This window comes from Ambystoma mexicanum, chromosome 1p (assembly GCF_040938575.1).
Source record: "Ambystoma mexicanum isolate Mex_15411 chromosome 1p, UKY_AmexF1_1, whole genome shotgun sequence".
Classification (NCBI taxonomy): Eukaryota; Metazoa; Chordata; class Amphibia; order Caudata; family Ambystomatidae; genus Ambystoma; species Ambystoma mexicanum.
This window is the reverse complement of record NC_090921.1, coordinates 1,458,300,178-1,458,318,364: the sequence shown is the minus strand read 5'-3', so window position 1 is coordinate 1,458,318,364 and position 18,187 is coordinate 1,458,300,178. Positions and strand designations below refer to the sequence as shown.

The 18,187-nt window shown below is 47.0% G+C and overlaps 1 protein-coding gene across 2 annotated transcripts in view; it reads left to right on the top strand.

The window, feature by feature from the left end:
• The window catches only part of BCO1 (beta-carotene oxygenase 1), a 296,080-nt gene that overhangs the window by 40,817 nt on the left and 237,076 nt on the right, over nt 1-18,187 (top strand). Inside the window, exon 1 of one of the 2 annotated variants that reach the window (XM_069607101.1) lies at nt 14,141-14,310. The exons of the other annotated variant lie outside the window; for it this stretch is intronic. Within the exon in view, the coding sequence (XP_069463202.1) occupies nt 14,211-14,310 (100 nt within the window). The 5' untranslated portion in view covers nt 14,141-14,210. Of the gene's footprint in view, nt 1-14,140; nt 14,311-18,187 lie in introns of those variants that run through there. 2 annotated transcript variants of the gene reach the window in all.

Below are 18,187 nucleotides of genomic sequence, written 5' to 3'. Positions count from 1 at the left end.
AGGGCACCCCGCTCTACGCTAAATTAAAAAAAACCTACTAGATACATTTACACCAAACCAACAAAGGATTTTCTTTGAGTGCTTTGTGCTCGACTTGTTTCTCATCCACCCAGCGGTTTGGGCTGTGCGCTTGAGCAAATATTTGACATTTTCCATATGAAAAAATTTATGGAAAAGTGAAAAACACAACCTTTTTGGACCCTTTATATCTTTTAAACCATTACACAGATTTGCGCGAAACATTCCAGTTCTAGGGGGGCTGGGCCCCAGATTAGGATTGTCAAATGACGTGGTGATCTGTCCTACAGCTCAACAGTTATTAGCCACAGAATTTTCACATTACCTACGGATGAAAGGTTTCTCCTTAATTATAGGTTGGCTAACATATTTATTTATTAAATGTCGACTATACAGAGGTTTTTCGGGTGCCACAAGACAAGATGCAGGGATGGGGGGACATAGGAATCAAAAAGTAAAACAACACAAACAGTTATATTGGCCTTGTTACAATCCTTCCATGCAATTGCATGAAAAGGTGGTAAACACAAGGGGGGAGTGAGGGAGAAGTGCCGGCGTGGGGTGCCCCCAAGGGTGAGGTGCCAGGCAAGTGCTGGGCGGGCCAAGATGGAAAGTGCCAGGGGAAAAGGGGGAAGGAGAGGAAGAGTGCAGTGGACAGGGAAGACCAGTTGGGCTAGTCAGGGAGAGGGAGCCTGAGGGCAAGTGATAAGAAGGGCTGCTGGAGGGACTGGTTGGGGTCGTCTGTCCCCTGTATGACTCTGAAGGAACCAGGCCCCCGTCGAAGTGGCAGATGGAGAGTTAGCATGGGAGGGGGTGAGGGAAGGAAGATGAGAAAAGGAAAGTCTTGAGAAGTTTACGGAATTTAAGAATATCTAGCTCAAGTCTGAGGGTGGGGCATTCCACAGGGAGGAGCCAGCCGAGGAAATGGTTCTACCTCCCACTCTCTGCTTGGAAAATCGTTTGATCTACAGAGACTTGGAGCCAGAGGACCGAAGGATTGTGGTCGGGAGGTATTTAGGGAGGGAAAGCTGGATGTAAAGAGGTCCCAGGCCCAATACATCCTTGTGGATGATGCAAAGGGTCTTGAATTTGATTCTTGCGGTCACCGGTTGAGGGCCCTGAAATGCCCCAGCCTTTGTCTTGACACAATTTTAGAGCCCTATCCAAGCTTTTCTTAGGGTCTCTACCTGACCTAGCCAAAAAAGTGGCCCATTGTGGATCTAATTCAGGAGTAATCATGGACTTTGGAAAAGTAGAGGTTCCGGTCCATTCAGATATCAGCCTGTTCTTTGCCTCTCCATAGGTGTTCATAGACTGACATATCCTTGCCACATGGGGAAAAGGCGCCCACTCCCGGAACCTATGGTGAGCCAACACTGACGGATCAAACAAAAGGGAATCCAATAAGCCCTGGGCGGCCTCAGATGTTTTCATAGATGGGGGAGAATGTCCCTCTCCCATAGGGGGTGCAGAGTCATACGTAAGGCGGTTTTAGCCTTTCAAGCACAACACCAGGTCACAGGAATGCGACTCTTCATATGCCTCCTCAGCGAGGAGGGAAAGGCTACCTCATTCTTCCCTTTTCCAGAAACACTCCCTTTGTGAGCAGAAGTCCTGCCATTCATCATAAATGTTTCTTTTAAGCTAAAGCAAACACACACACACACACAACCTTGTTCACCTTTGCAGCTGCTGATGACCTGGGCCGGAAGACTTTCCCAGAGGATTTTTAAAAGGGGTCTCAACAAAGAATTCCTTCATCTCGGACATGTCAGACAATCAAAACTGCTCTTTACCATCAGGAGATACTGTCAAATGTTTATCCTTCCTTTTTTGGAAACTGGACCCACATTATCTGGTTTTTGTTAAGGTAAATGTCATAGTAGAGGAAGGAAACTGATAAAAGCACCCAGAGGAGAGGAATGGAATTGAGCTCTGCTAACCACTGAAAGCCCTTGTGCAGGGCTATTATCTCTCTGGGGCTCTAGGCCAAGAATAATGCAATTACACACAGGTTTACATGAGATTTAACTTTATCCAATAGAAGAGGAAAGAAAATATAAATAAATAAGGAAACCCCTGACAAGGATTTTTTTTAAATAAGGATTTTCAACATAAGGGAAGCTAAGGGGCACAAAGTTTTCCACAGAGTGTAGGCTTTTTATTATTTATTGTACGTAGCTTTTATTAGTAAAAAAGAAGACGATTTTAACGGTATACAACCTCAAACTTCAACAGGATCTATTAACGAGTTGTGTGTGGATGTCTCTGAATATTGGTTGCACTAAATATGGTACTAAGACCAAACTTTGCATGAGAAAGGACAATTAATCTTGGAGCGTTGGTAGTCTTCCTTTTCAAGCAGATCGGAGGGTGTAATGGATTTGGCTATAACGGGAAAGAGAGTAAAATGAATGTCAGAAACAACGAAAGTGGTGCTTTAAAAAAGTGTGTACGATTTTAGACTGAGAGTAAGTACCTCCATTGGCTTGAAACCAAAGAAGCATGTTCTCTGAAAGCAGAGACTTTGCTATGCCAGAGGCATTGTGCTGGGCGTCCCGTTTTCTAGGACAATACACTTTGCTACATGAAACCACCTGGCTGGCAGCTCACACCACCGCCTGCTTCCCTTCACCTGCAGAGGTGATGCCCACTGCCCTGACACTGAGAACCAAACGCAAGGGGACTCTCAGTGTCATGGAGGCCTAGAGAAGGAGCATCATGATTGTGCATGGTCTTATATTGTGCTCTAGATATCACAAAGCCCAGGTCTATACCTGCTGCAGTCCCAAACCCCTAATTTGCCAGTCCTCCATACACAGAAATATACCCTGGTGCGGGCTTTCTTTTACATATGGAGAAAATAAAGCTGCAGTCATACTCCTTTTGCTTAACGTGTTTCTAGAATAAATTAGATTTTATTAGGTTGGTTTACTATGAGATTGTCACATTTATAATGCAATCTCTGAAAAGAAACATGTGTTTAGCCCTGGAAAACCAAACATTAACATATACCAATACCAATTAGAGCCAGTTGGATATGTGGTCAGATCACAGCTTCACAACTTTACCAGAATGTGTGTTCCTGAACAATCATTTAATCTGACTGTGCCATTTCTGAAAAAAGGTAGAAGTGAAACAATGTATCGTGTACCATATTATATATGTTTTTAAGTCGATCTCATGGTTTACTAGACTGTAGAGTAGCATTGGCAAGTGCAAACATTATGGCTGAGGCACAGTGAAAAAGTGTTCTTTGTTGCAGCATATTCACCACACAAAGACATATTTGTTGTTTCTAAATGTGTGGATTGCCCTTAGCATATTGTTCAGCTGCCGTTTCTGACAGTTAAGAGGAGTTTCAGTACATTAATAGTAGAAAGGAAAATAGATAACGCATCAGCAAAAACCAATTGTGTGCCTGCAAATTCTAGGTTTTGCGGTTCAGCCAAATAACATATACATAAGTTAATAAAAGGGATTTTTTGGAAAAAAAATATTGACTAAGTTGCTATAGCTATTGATGTACATGTATTAAATTTAATTACAGGTTGATTAAACCAGCGCGTGTTCATTGCAATGATTTTATATTTTTCTGACAGGGGGTAGTGTAGAGTCTGGTGTATTGCGCTCATCCTAGAGATTTGCCCTTGGTACTATATTGTTTAGAAGTTGCCCTGGAAAAGGGGTCACAGTGAGTGAGGGAGAGAGGAGCGCGTTCTAAGTAAGGCACGTTATACGTGTAGTATTTGGTGGTAATAGCCCACAGTCCAGGTTACCACCCAGTAAGGAAAGGGGAACTTGGTAGTATGGTTGTTATCACTTGGGGGCAAATGGGCAGGGTTTTAATGGTGAGGTAACAGGGGGAAACACTGATCGAGGCAGGCATGTGACCCGAGGATTCTGATTATGTGAAACAATGGAAGATAAGTGCTCTGGAAAGTGGAGCCAAGTCTCTACTCCATCTCCATTTAACATGGCCAGCAAGGGGCAGACACTGAAGAATAGATACCTGGGTGCCAGTTGAGGTCGGGCAGCGGTGGTAAAGGGATGCGAGATCTAAGCTAGGTCTAGAAAGGGGAACAAGGGACGAGGGTCCAGTCAGACAGGAGCTTCAAACATGTACTTGCATCTGTGATTAAAGTCTGCATTTGTTAGAAACTGAATGGCTGGCTTGGATTCCCCAGACACGCGAGGTCTCCCGCCCTCACAGTCTAGGCCCCACCAAAACATGTGTGAAGTTGGCACCAGGGACGTAGGAGACCCATAAAATCTGGGGGGGACAAGGGACACCTTGGGGACTTTGCTTTTTTAAAGAACTCGACTTTTCACAAAATTAAAATAGCAGTATGTATTAAATTACATATATCATCACTGTATAAAACAAGAGAAAAGAAGAAAACAACACCGAAGAAAATTAAGAAAAAGAAAAGCAGTTCAGAGTATAAAATCCTCCCAGCGATGGACATTTAGAGAGATCTTTTATAATACTCTCACCTGCGCTTTAAATGCAGATGCTTGATGGAGTTTCGCCAACCCATCCTATCTTATTCCACTTGAGCCCCTTTACAGCAGTGTATGGGCTGCAATCATACCTCGGCACCAGGGTATTTACTGGATTTACATGGATAGCGGAACAAGCGCTGTTTGAATCTGGAGGCTCTGCTTTATTTTTTTCTGGGTCACCAAGATGGCTTATGGTTGCCACTATTAAAACTTGTCTACAATGCATTAGTCAGCTGGTGGTGGGTAACAAACATGCAGTTTTAAAACAAGCATTGGCAGCGCCAACCATTTGGGCTTTAATGTAGGCATGGAAAAGGCACTTGCCAAGCACTGCCATAGAGGTATTAGGTACCCACTGATGGTAGCAGCTGCAAAATGGTGCAAGTACCTGGACATTTAATAGCAGTGACTGGCAAATTCCCAATACGTATAGACAAGCAAACACTTGGTTTTTAGCAGGACTTCAGTGAAGGACATGCATAGTGCTAATAGAGTGGATGAAGGAATCCATGGCTAAGACATTTGTATTACACTAGTAGTATGTTCCCAGCTCCAATTACGTTATGAACTACACAGGGCTTCATAGTAAACATCCCTAAGTCAGTGGCTTTATCTAAACCAGAACTGGCGTTGCTAAGATAGCCCAAATAACATGATGCTGTTTCGCAAGGCAAAATGCCACGCACCCTGGCACCAGCTCCCACTACAGGACAGGTCAGAGGTGAAAATATACCTCATTTTAGGTTAGTCCTGACTTCAGATCTAGGAAGCAGGTAGGATTGAGTGAAAAGGGAGTTAATTCAGGAACAGCATGCTGTGACTGTCTCTTCCTGGAGAGGAACAAGAAAGGAGCGCAGATGACACTGGGAGAGCGTTGAGCCCGTGTTCCCACGTTCCTTCTAATAAATCCCCCCCATGCCGGCCTGCACCTGGGAGAGGGGGATCACTGTGTGTATTATCAGGCCCAATCAATGCACAGACAGGTATGGTGTAGTGTATATATCTGCAATTATTTCAACAAACGACTTCTAATCGTCCTCGTGCAGGCCTTGTGAGCATGGACACCAGCCGACACGTGCAATTTTAGAACAAAAGGATTTTTGGACTTGGGGATTTGACCCCGCTATTACTTACCTGACAACAGTCGTATGGATCTTTCATGTTATCCATGGCCCTGATTTGAAAAAGGCTCAGGCGAGCCGAAACACGTGTAATCAACCTAAAGAGGGCTAATAAACATTTTTGTTTGATTGACCATTAAAATCAAGCATACATATACTTAATGGCGCTGAGTCCTGGAGTTTTCTCTTCTTGTACTACATCCCTATCTTTCATCTGCACTCTGTTCTTGATCCCATCTCTCCCCTCCCATGCTGCTCTCTTTTTCTGTCCTCTGCACCCTTTCTACCCTTTTTCACTTTGCAGTCCCACACTCTACTGCAGCCCAGTTCATCCCTTCCCATTCCCCCATGGCCAGTACCCCACAACTCTCATCTGTACACTTACTCAGCACTTTCCCCTCAGTCTTCAGAGCACCCTCACTATCCTGGCTTACATTTCACAGGTTTTCTCTTGCACGCCTTGCATGACCAACCACTCCACATAGCTTCTCAGAATAAGCTGGAACAGGCATGCCAGATACATGACCTTTATAGGGCCCATTGATACCTGCAAGCATTAACTTTTAAGAAATAGTGAGGAGCATGAATATTTGGATGGGGGCACAGACAGAGAAGTCACTAAATCCCCGTACTGCTGAGGCTCTACCCCCAAAATCTGATTGCACTGCGACCACTCAAGTACGCTGACAGAAACAGCCAGGCTGAATAAAACAGTGAAGCTTAGCCAAGACCTACAGAAGATTTGCGCTTGATTTCTTTTGAGAGATGCGCAGGATGGGCACCAAGAAATTGTTTATTTTGGGCAGGGACAGCGTTCAGGCCTGTGCTGGTAATAGTTTGTATTATAGAATATAATAACACTTTGGTCATAGTGCTTCATGCTAGATGCTTTCAGCTTCTAGGCAATGCAATAGCAGGTATTATTACCCTCATTTGAACGGTACTGAATTTATGAAAGGTTAAGTGGACCCAGCTGCTGGTGGGTTTGAACTAGAGAAATGCAGGTAGCCCTCATGTCAGAGACCAAGCTTTAGGTGTGGTACCATCCAAACTTCAAGCAGGTGTGAGTTGGTGGAAAGAGGTGGAGGGGTGTGCCTTAAGTGAGGCCTACTGATATTAGAGCATACATCAAGTGTTTTCCCTTTCCTACCTTAGACATTACTATGGAAAAGAGGACACATCCCATGTAGCGGCCATTCGTGAGATTGGCTCATCCTCATTTTACTTTATATGGTTTCATGAGGATTTCGTATGCTATGTCAGGCTGATATTTCAGGCAGTGTCTGCACTTTGCAAGCCAGGCCTGGGGTACTGGGACATCTTGGAGAAAATCCAGTCTTTCCCAGATTGTGTGATCCTGGGCGAATCGTGTGACCCCCCACTGTGCATTATTTTCTCTATAGGTTTACTTGGCATCACCTAGAAGTGACTCAGTTGGCAGTGTACACTATAACGGAATGCCTCAATCGTAAATGTTCTAACAGAGTTTCTTGTTGCTCCATGTATGCTAAGCATGTTGGGTGAGTGCGAAGAGGGACAAAGTGTCACAGCAATAGATGTCACCTCCTGCTGGGGGACCGGGTCCCATTTTGGGAAGCAGTTATAGATACATTCATAGAATTAGTAATGTCTTTTTCAGAGAAACGTGTCAGGTGCGATCAGCTTGATCCAACTTTAAGGAAATAAACTAGAAACAATCTCAAAGTAACCTGACGGTTTAGGGTGTTAGGCAAGATTTCGTAATTGTGGGTAATTTTCCTTCCATGTGGCAACCCCTAAACTTTTTGCTGTTGTTTTTCACCATGATCTAGACTTTGCCAGAGAAGTGCAGCCTTCTGCCGCACTCCTCTGGGCTTTCACTCCATTCTTACGGGGAAACTGACATGCCCTTAAGACAGTCAGTACCGGGAAACGCTGTTTTCCGTAGTTTCTTTTATCATGTTGCGGCTTTCGTGCAACATGACACAAGAGGGCACTGTAAGCTAAATTATTGCTCTCTTGGGTCTAGCCTTCTACAGGCCCTAGATACTCTTTTTGGATTGTAACTGATCGGTGCAAGTGAATCACGGACGGGAATGGTGGCAGCGATCGTTTCTTGTGTTTTGAGCTCCTTTTGGCGTTTTAAGCGCGTTTCTCGCGCTTAGCCCAAAATGGTGGCCTGGCTCCCAAAATGGCCAGACCACGAGGCTCCTTTGTCCTGTCTGCTGACCGTCTTGCTCCCTTCACCTTCCCCAGGTCGAGCCGACCCGGGGCCTACCTTATTTGGGCATGTACTTTCCCGCGAAACACGGATGCTTTCACGGGTTTCTACAGGCCTTGTGTGTGCCTCCAGGATGTGGGCTGGGATGTCTGGTCCCAATACACATCCTGGGTGCCAGAGAGTCTAGGGTGGTGTGAATGCCTGGGACCACCGTGGTCCGTGATAGGTCCACGTATGGTGTGAGTGTTGATGAGCGGATCTCCCATTGGGTCCCCTCCGTTTTGGTGCGAAGGGAACCGTGGATAGGAGGGGGCTGGAAACGCCACTACCAGGTCGATCTCCTGAGTTCTCACGAACGAAGGAATACAGGAGCCAAGTATCCTGCAACCAAGAGGCTGAACCGAGGAATCGCTGGTGACCCGCTGAAGGACTGCTCCTCTGCACTGCTGTCGCCTTGTGAAACCCTTTTTACCTCTGATCGAACCAGAAGGCCTGTACTTCGACCCTTGGAATAGCGGGAACAGCTATTCTCGGCATCTTCACCATCTCCTGTTCGTAAGCCTTCGGAAGTGTCTCTGGGCCATCCAGCAGACTGACCGGCCTACACAGGAGTCTTGCTCTGTAACCGCCGCCAGGTTGTGTTGTATTTCTAGTCCTTGTCACTCTCACACGATTCGTACACTTGGCTTTCCCAGGTCTGAAGTGAGTAGTGTACATTTGGCTGAGATACACACGGCCGCTCCGTTGCCCTGCTGTGGTAACAAACTGTGCGGGTTCACTTCGTTTGGGACATCTTTAACTCAACTCTGCTGCTGCAGAAACTACACGACGACGAGACGTCCCCTGCTCTCCTGAACCTGCCAGCGACTGAAACTGACGTGGAGAAGCATGGGTCTGCTTGCATCGGGGACCGGCGAGTAGCATAGCTAGGAACTGGTCGCCCTCCTGCAGGAGCCCATAGCTTTTCCCCGCTGTGTCAAAACAGCACGCCTTTCCGTACTCGCGCTCTGCTTCTGCCCCCAGTGGAGGCTGCGCTTGAGTCGCGGAACTCTGTTCTTCTTCATTTGTGCACTAAACTGAACTGCCTGTTTCCCTCGAAGAGACTCCCCTTTTTGCCCGTTGGCACCAGCGTGTGCAGGTACTTTTGAGCACAAGGCTCCACTCTTCGTAGGGCTCGGACTTCCTTTTAGTTAGGTGCCTCTGAAGGCAGACTGGGTCTAAGCATTATTTCGCACTGCCTGTTTTCCTTCCCTTTTAGGTGGACTACACATTTCGTGCATATAACGCTTGAGACTTGTTTTGTATTTGTATATATATTGTATTGGTATGGTATGTGTTGGTTTACTAGAGTTGTATTGTGATTTCTCGCTACGGTCATTGTTTTAAAGGCCTTGGAATAAATGTGTATATATTTTTAATATAACATCTGTTTGGAGTAGTTTGTAAGTGTCCTTGCTTTGTGTGCTCATTGCGGGCTTTGAGTCACCCTCACCCCTCTTGAGACCTAGTCTTGACCGCCGCGATCGCTACCCTGATTGGTCTGGCTTGTCCAGAGGTTACCCTGTTCCAAGTAATTAGGTTGGCCTTCTGAACTTCTGCGCCGCCAGGACAGAGTTCAGAAATCCGTCTTAACATAGGGGCACTAGTGTAAGCAGCAAAAATAATCATCATGCCCTTCTCCTTAAAAAAGGCAATACATAATATATTAAACAGTGTTGTGCCTGGCATTTGTATAGAAACTGCATGTACATGTCAACACCGGCTCCCATTTTGCAACCTTGATCCTCCGATGTGTCAGTGAATGGCCTCTGTGTTTTGTTTGTGCAGCCTTGCAAGCCCTTGTTGGCCAATGCTTGGAGCTTAAATGTGAGCCCTTGCTGCCCATCAGTAAGGAAGAGCCATTCCAATGTGATCTTCCTCTTTGGCAGGGGCACACTTTCATGAATTGAAAAACCTGAGGGCGGCATGGCCTCAGGTTTTTCAATTCATGAAAGTGTGCCAACGTCAGATGTACAGTTTCTAAACAAGCGCGGCGCGTTGCAAACTGATCAGGGCATCCTGGCCTCTTAATGTTTCACAATGAAACATTAAGAGGCCAGGATTCCTGATCAGTTTTGCAATGCACCACGCGTGCTTAGAAATTGTATACCTGACGTTGGCAATGGCACACTCCCTCTAATAAATCCTCCCCATGCCACCCTGCACCTGGGAGAGGGGGGCCACGCCACTGGACTTACCTTATGGTAGCTGAGGACTCAGGTGGAGGTCGAGTCGCAGTCGGACTAGGAGTCTGTCTCACTCTGTCTCCTTCAATAACACACGCTCTCACAGAGTCACTGGAGCACGTGTCTCTGCCTGGCTTCTCCTTCATTCAGGAAAAACAAAGGCTGAGGCTGCGCAGCAGTGCACTGCGCAGGCAGGGCACGTGCAGTTTGTCCCGCGGCCTGGGCACGTTCATTATGCGCAGGCACGGGGCACCGTAGCAGAAGTGTGCAGAGAGTCTACTTTAACTTTTGCAAGATGACATCGTATTTTACACACTGCAGATACTTGCCTGGTGTTCCAGGGACAGCTAAACCACCTGACCCTTCAAGATGGCCGAATTAAGATGTTGGTAGTGGTGATCCCATTAAAAGCAAATTAGATCACATATATGCTGGCAGTAATGAGGGATTACTAGTCCGCCCACCCTATTCTAGATTATGAAAAACCTTTGGTTTTTCGTGAGGGTGAAGCTGATCCCAAGGAGGGTGGCACCCCTCAAACGAGGTTGATATGAGAGGTGTGGGGCTTACTTTTGCCACTTTGTGTAAACACATTTTGGAGAAATCTTTATTATATTTTGACCAGTTTGTCAGGGGCTCAATGAAGCCATTCTAGTCGGCACCATTTGAGAATGGCCTTAAGTACTACCTTGTAGGAAGCCTGCAGATGTTAATCTTCCCCATTTCAATGTCTCTCATTTTACTGTTCTAAGCAAGATAAAGGGCTCCGTTGGGCACATGTGACATGTGATTGACTCCTCTTCTCTACTGGTCTTTAAAAGGGACCAGTGCTTAATAATGGCCATCTGAGTGCATCGCCTATGTACAGGGGCTTCTTTCCACATAGGTTTACACTTTATAAAACCCACGCATTCATACATTACACAATTCTGTGGCAGACATTTGAACGCTGTCAGAGGAACAGAAGGTTATGTAGGCACACCCAACATGTAACTGCCCCAGCCCTAGCACAGTCTCTGAATTACCAGCATCTATAATACTTCTGGAAAATTATAAATCAGTTTTTCTTTTACTGCCCGCAGAAAGATACATGGACGCACCAGACCCACCTGACACGTGACTGCCTCTACTCCCCCAGCTGCGCCTTTCAACGACAGCATAAGAAATGCATGCATTTCAATTTTATGCGACACCCCCTCCACCTACCAGCGCTGTGCTGTAGTTCCATTATCCCCTCGCCCCTTCTCTCTCCTGGCCATCTATTGCCCCAGTTTGTACGAGGCAGCGTATGCTGGTTCTCCAAATATTGGAATGAGTATCGTATAGTGCCAGGAATATACAAAAGCGCTAAAATATCACCACGAGGGGAAATGTTTTTCTTTTGGGACAAGGCTCATCTTTCAAGGTGAATAATTTATCAAAAGGCTTCCAAAAATATCTCACAGGAGGTGACACAGAGTGTCGGCATGGCGACTGATGTGGCCAAGAAGGGACATCAACACTGACACAGCGGACTGGCAACAAAGAGCGTACCCTGGCATTGACCGGCCGAGTGAGTGGGGGCATCTGTGGCAATGGCACATGCAGCTCTCCATGCAGAGGCGATGGAGTGCCGGGAAGGGGCAAGGCTGGCACCACTGCAGTGGAATGGGGGTGTAGGGCCCACGAGTGCCCCTGTGGCACTGCATGCAGCAGGAGAGGTGGGCGAGTCACCTTGTGTGGCAGTGCATACATTGGGGCAAAGGGGTGAAGGGAGGAGGCAGGGCCCGAAATGGGGCATTCGGGTGAAAGGAGTCAGAGGGGTGTGTGTTCTGGCATTACATGCGCTTGATGTGGGGGAGAGAAAGGGTGTGTCTTCATACAGTGCGTGTAGTGGGGTGCAGTGAAATAGATGGGCTGTGTTTCGTCACTGCAGGCAAGTGTTAAAGTGAGCTAGGGTGTGTGGGTTCTGGGGGTGCTTTCTTTAGGCGTTGCATGCATTATGTTGGGGAGTGTGGGTAATCTAACACTGCATGCGTTGGGGGAAGAACGTTATATGGTGTGTGTGCTGGCACTGTATGCATTGTGGAAAGAAAGATGGGTTTTGCTGGGGCACTGAATGCAGTGGTAAAAATATGGTGTTGTCTGCCAATGCATGCGAGCAAGGAAGATAGAGCGAATGTGAATGGGGGGCAGTCAGCAATGTGCCCACTTCCTCGCCACAGCCCTTGACCCAGGACTACAGCGACAAAGACACCGGATGAAAAGGTGTGTGTGTTCTGGCACTGTGTGTAATGGGCAGAAGGGAGACCACCCGGCGTGCTTTGTTACTGCGGGCAAAGGGAGGGCGTTCTGATCCTGGACCCAGTGAGGTGTTTTATGACACCACAGGAATGAGACACACAAACGTGACATTGAGGTGAAGGCGCTAGAGCAGGCGTCTTCAACCTTTACGTTAGCTAGAGCTACTTGTTGTGGAGGCCAACAGTGGAGAGCTACTAATGGGTGATATCGGGGTGGAGATATTTATAAACCTCCGAATTTTTACCCATATCTTTTTGACCCGGTTATTTCCCCTCTATAAAAAGATGGAATAACATATGCCTTCACGATTATATTAAACACTTCAAAAACTTCTTTGTTGCATTATTATTTATTAGTAGCTATCTCAAAAAGACAGATATTTGTTGGACTACCACACAAATATCCTGTAATTTGTGTGCTCCTTCCTTTACGTTTTATGCAGGATTTCTACATGCTAGGCACACTATTGTTTTCCAAATGTGCATTTCACACTTCCATAAAAAAACAAAAGTAATTTCCAAATTGAAAAATGCTGCTTGTGTTCACTAGTTTTCTTTGAAATGTTTTTTTTTGTCAGACACAACACATATACTGTTATTTTGTGTGCCGCTCTGTGTTTTAGCAGAGGTTATATTTATAAAGATGGTATATGCTTGTCAAACTGGTTAATCACAAATAAATGCTTCTGTTGTGCTGACAGCAGTTTTTAGGAAATTAAACAGTGGGTTCATGGGTGGCAAATTTTAATTTTCACTACAGGGGCAGAAATATCCCCACCTTTGCCCTGAATATAAGCAACCAACCAGCCCAACCCATACCCTGGCCAAACACAGTAACACTTTTTTCATGAGGCATTGCAAAAAGTCATACGATTAACAACCTGTAGTTTTGAATATATAACATCTCAGCATCGGTCTGTCAACCTGCTGAGCTACCCTGGCAGGCTTCTATTGTACAGGGTGTCTGTGGATTGCTTAATGTACTAAAAGTGGGTGTACCTGGTCATGGAAGTGATTTAAAGTGGAAATGTACAGTGTGGAGTTTGGAAAGAAGCCACATGAAAGAAATTGCACCATTTTGTAAATATTATTTTGAACATTTCCTGGCGAGCTGCAGTGCTACTGTGATATTTTCGTTGCGTGGCCACAATTATCCTGATCCTGCCCCAGCCCTTCCGACATCTCTGGCAAACAAGAGCAGCTTGCTTAAGCAAGACAGTGTCGTGGGGGCGCACAAGGCCAACTGTGGTACTACAGGTGGCCTGCAACTGATACTGACATCTGTCAGCATATTCACAAGCATATTCACAAGCAGCTCCACATGGCACTGCAGCCAAGCTTCCCGCCCACAGTTGTGACAACCAGGGTCCGATCCTGAACATGGAAACTAGCCACAAAACACACTAGAATGTGTTTATTTTAAGGTACAAATTCTTGGGGGGATAAAAGCTATTATATCCCCCCACTTAAAATTGGGGTGGGGTGGGGGAATTTGTCCCCTCCCATCCCCCCCATGTCCTACGCCCATGGTTGGCACCCATGCCTTGACCCCCCAATCCTCCATCTGAATGACCCATTCTCGCAGTGTAGAACTCCTCCAACCAATCAGGATTGTTAAAAGGTGTGAGAATGAGGGTCATGGTGTGAAGTGTGAACGTGTCTGTGGCGACAGGAGGGTGCGGGTGGCCACGTGCAGCAGCACGAGGGTGTCCCGTGCAGCAGGAGGAACTCCAGTTTTCCGCGCTATCAGCTCGCGCTGCCCTTTGTCCAGGAGTTCGCTATAAAGAGCGGAAGCGGCCAAGTGCACGAAGATCAGCTCTGACAGTGGAGAGCTGAGGAGCCGGACGAGGCACGCGCCATGGACCGCAGCAGCCACGCCACCGAGACTCTGAGCCCGGGGAGGGTCTTCTGCACGGCCAAAGTCGAGTGCCCGGAGCCCCTTAAAGCCCAGGTGCAAGGTGAGTAGCGGCAATATCCCCTGGTGGAAGAGCACTGGGATGGGCAGATGGCATGGATAGGAAAGAGAGATCTCACGGTAGGGCGGAGAGAGAATGGAGGGAGTGGGTGTGACGGAGAAAGAGCGAGGGCAGAACGAGTGGCAGGCGAACTCACAAGCAGGAACCCTGGAGGTCGGAAGGAGGCACGTGACTCCTGGGCCCATTCCAGCTGCCCTGGAGGTCGGAAGGAGGCACGTGAGTCCTGGGCCCATTACAGCTGCGAAGAAGCTTCTGGGTTCTTTTCAGAGGGGCCTAGGATGTTTGGGACGAGGGAAGGGAGCCGCAGTAAGCACGATGAAGGACAGGGATGTCCGTGCAGCCAGGAACCACCCGCTCTGTGGCACGACCTTTGCGAGTCTTTTTACCAGGAGCACCGTTGAAGGCATTGTTCAGGCATGTGCACACAGAGCACAGCGACAGCATACTCCAGCTGAGCTGCAAAGGAATCACCAACATGAATCCTTCAAGCAAGTCCAGTTATTGATAAATGGATACCTTCTCCGGTGCATGGCCCCGCCATACACGCAAATCAATCGTGTGTTTCTACCCATTTCTCCTTGGAGCGCACACCTGTCTGCACTGGAGCTCTGCAGCACATGTTGTGGGAGGGGCCCCCACTTGCAGAAAAAAAAAGTAATTTTTTTTTGCAAAAAAAAAAATATTTTTTTTCTTTTTGAATTCCCTCTGCATGTATAAAGAAATTATTTCTGTAACAGAAATAATTTCTTTATGAACTCAGAGTGACTTCAAAAAGAAACGATGGGCCTCATTACGGGTTTGGCGGCAACCGTGCCATTGCTACCAGCAGGTTGCCACCAGACCTGTAATGATTTACCGGCGCCTGACTTTCCGGTAACACCGAGGGATTACAACCCTGGCGGTCTGGGAAGTCAGGCGCCGGCAAATGGTAAGTCCTCATTTCCATAAAGTCCTATCGGACTATATGGGAATGGGGACCATAGAAGCACCGGCACCGTTAATAACGGTGCCGGTGCTTCTGTGAAAACTATGTGGGTGGGTGCCGTTCTGCCCGGCAGGTCTGACCTGCCGGGCAGGACGGCAACCGCCCGCAGAGCTGTAATATGCCATGCCGGAAACAACAGTGCCAGTGAGTTTACCAGCACCGTTGTTTACAGTCTGGCATAGTTGTAATGAGGCCCAATTTCTTTTTTAAGTGTTAGGGCACCCCTCAACTCCATGATGTGTGCATGTGTGAGTGTATGTTGAAAGGGTTCACACTTAAATGTATAGGTGGCTGCCTGTGTGAGTGTATGGTGAAAGGGTGCACACTTTAATATACGGGTGGCTGCCTGGGTGTGCCTCTATGGTGAAAGGGTGCACACTTCAATGTATAGGTGGCTGCCTGTGTGAGTGTATGGTGAAAGAGTGCACACTTAAATGTATGGGTGGGTGCCTGGGTGTGTGTGCCTGTATGGTGAAAGGGTGCACACGTAATTTTATGGGTGGCTGCCTGGGTGTGCCTGTATGGTGAAAGGGTGCACACTTAAATGTATGGATGGCTGCCTGGGTGTGCCAGTATGGTGAAAGAATGCACACTTAAATGTATGGATGGCTGGGTGTGCGTGTGTGTATATGGTGAATGGTGTGTGTGCTTGCGTTCAGGGGCGCAACCAAAACTAAATTTCAGGGGCTAACCCTTCAAATGTTGGGAGGGGTGGCAACTTCATGGGCGGTGGGGGAGGGGCAAACTTATTTGTTTGGGTCATCTAATTTCTTTATGCATTTTTATGAGACTATTCCAGTGCAGCTTCAATGTTACAAGCAGTTAACTCTCTCCTTTAAGATTTAAAGCATCCACTTATGGACTGCTGTGAGAATGAGTGGTCTCCTGTTCCCTCTCTACCCTTCCAATCACTTCCCTGGCATGCAAGTATTAAACCCACATCACGATTTCAATTGCCTAAACAATTTGGCATTTGAATGCAGGTACTAATAGTGAATTGCTTTATGTTAGTAATTGGTGGGTTCTTGTTAACAGAGAAACCCATTTGCCGTTTAACATCTGTGTCCTTTTCTGTCTGGCAACTGCTCTGAAGGTCAGCCAGGTCTGGTCAACATAGCCCAACATTTCAGGGGGGTGGCGGGGAGTGCTGAATCCCAGTCAACTCAATGGTGTTGCACCAATACTTGTGTTTAATGCCTGGATTACTTATTGGTAATCTTCATTACTCCTAGCCCTATTCTTCCTCTACCTAGTGTGTATGAGACAGTACTTGTGTATAAGGCACTCTGCCTCGTACACAAGTACTGGGATGAGGTAGAGGTACATGGAAGTAATGCTTGATTTAGCTACCTGTAATCTTCATTACTCCTAGTCCCACTCTTCCTCATCCCAGTACTTACCTATGAGGCAAGGAGCCTCAACCGTAAGCTCTGGGGCAAGGAAGAGGGACGTGGAGGTAATTCTGGGCAAAGGGGCTGATTTTGGAGGTTGGGGTGGGAGGGAGAGGGGATGTGTGGGGGGGGGGCAGGATTATATGATACATTATAATGGCTGTCCATGTCCAGGCTAAGCAGGCATGATATGTGGTATTAGTGGCTAGAGAGGCATTTTAGTGCAGCCAGTCTAGTCATTCCTCAGTTTGGTATGACTTTTTTTAATGGGGCATTTATGATAAAGCAGCCCTGCTAAGTGAATTACCTGGCTAGACTGCCATTTGGGTGCTGCCAGTCAGCTGTTTCTTACTGCAGCATTGTATATTTTTCTGGGCATCTGTGATCAAATGATATGATATAAGTCATTTATAACGCACCTGCACACAAGTGTTTCTAGGCGCGACAAGACAAGGGATGGAAGATAGAGGGAGGACAAGACAAACGATCTTACTAGGCCTTGTGTCATTCAGATCGTGCAAGTGCGATAACGAGAAGCGCAAGGGGAAAGGGATGGGGGAAGTGCAAGGGATAGGGGAGGGGAAAAACAGGGCAGCAATGCTCTGAGTACGTGCTGTCAGGGCAGCACAGCTCTAGGTAGTGCAAGGAGAACAAGGGACTATAGGGTTACAGTTACAGTCCCTAAGTGCATGGTAGGACCAGAGGCAGAGCAAGGGTGACTGATCAAGAAAGATTATGGACTCAGTGAGACTCTGAGGGTAGCCAAGCAACGAGTCTGTACAGCAGACAGGTAGGTCAGGTATGCCAGAAGGGGAGGGAGAGAGAGAAAGCAGAGAAGAGGAAAGTTTTGAGCTGCTTCCAGAACTTCAGGTGGTCTGCTAAAGCTTGAGAGGGGCAGGGACGCTATTTCAGAGGGAGGCACCCAGGGGTGGACTGGCCTATAGGGAACTCTTGAGATTTCCCTGTGGGCCTCTGCACCCTGGGCCTCTTTTGTGTGGTATTTCCAAATTTTCTCATAGGAAAAGCATTGGGCTTGCTGAAAATGTGTCATTTGGGGTCACTTTGAACATTATTTCCAGGGCCTCTTTTGGTCCCCAGTATTTATTTCCAGGGTCTCTTTCAGTTCCCAGTCCACCACTGATCCCCTCCCCGTCCTTCCAACCCCACTTACCTTCTTTTTTCTCCTTTTTCGGGAGAAAACGCGCTGGAACACTTCTGTCCCCAGCGCATCTGCTCCCGATGGCTGTCATGGAAAGGAGAAATAATGCTATTAGTACCGTGGTCTTGCAGGCCAGGGTACTAATAACAACAAGCCCCTTCACTCAGGCCTGTAACTATGGGCCCTAGGGCATTACCTCACTCGGTAATGCCCCTGCGGCTCAGGGCTTATTGCTTATTGCCTGCTTATGGGGCACGGTCTATTTACAGAAGAACAAGCTATTTCATTTTATGTCATGGTATCATGTTCTTGCTGTCAATTGTT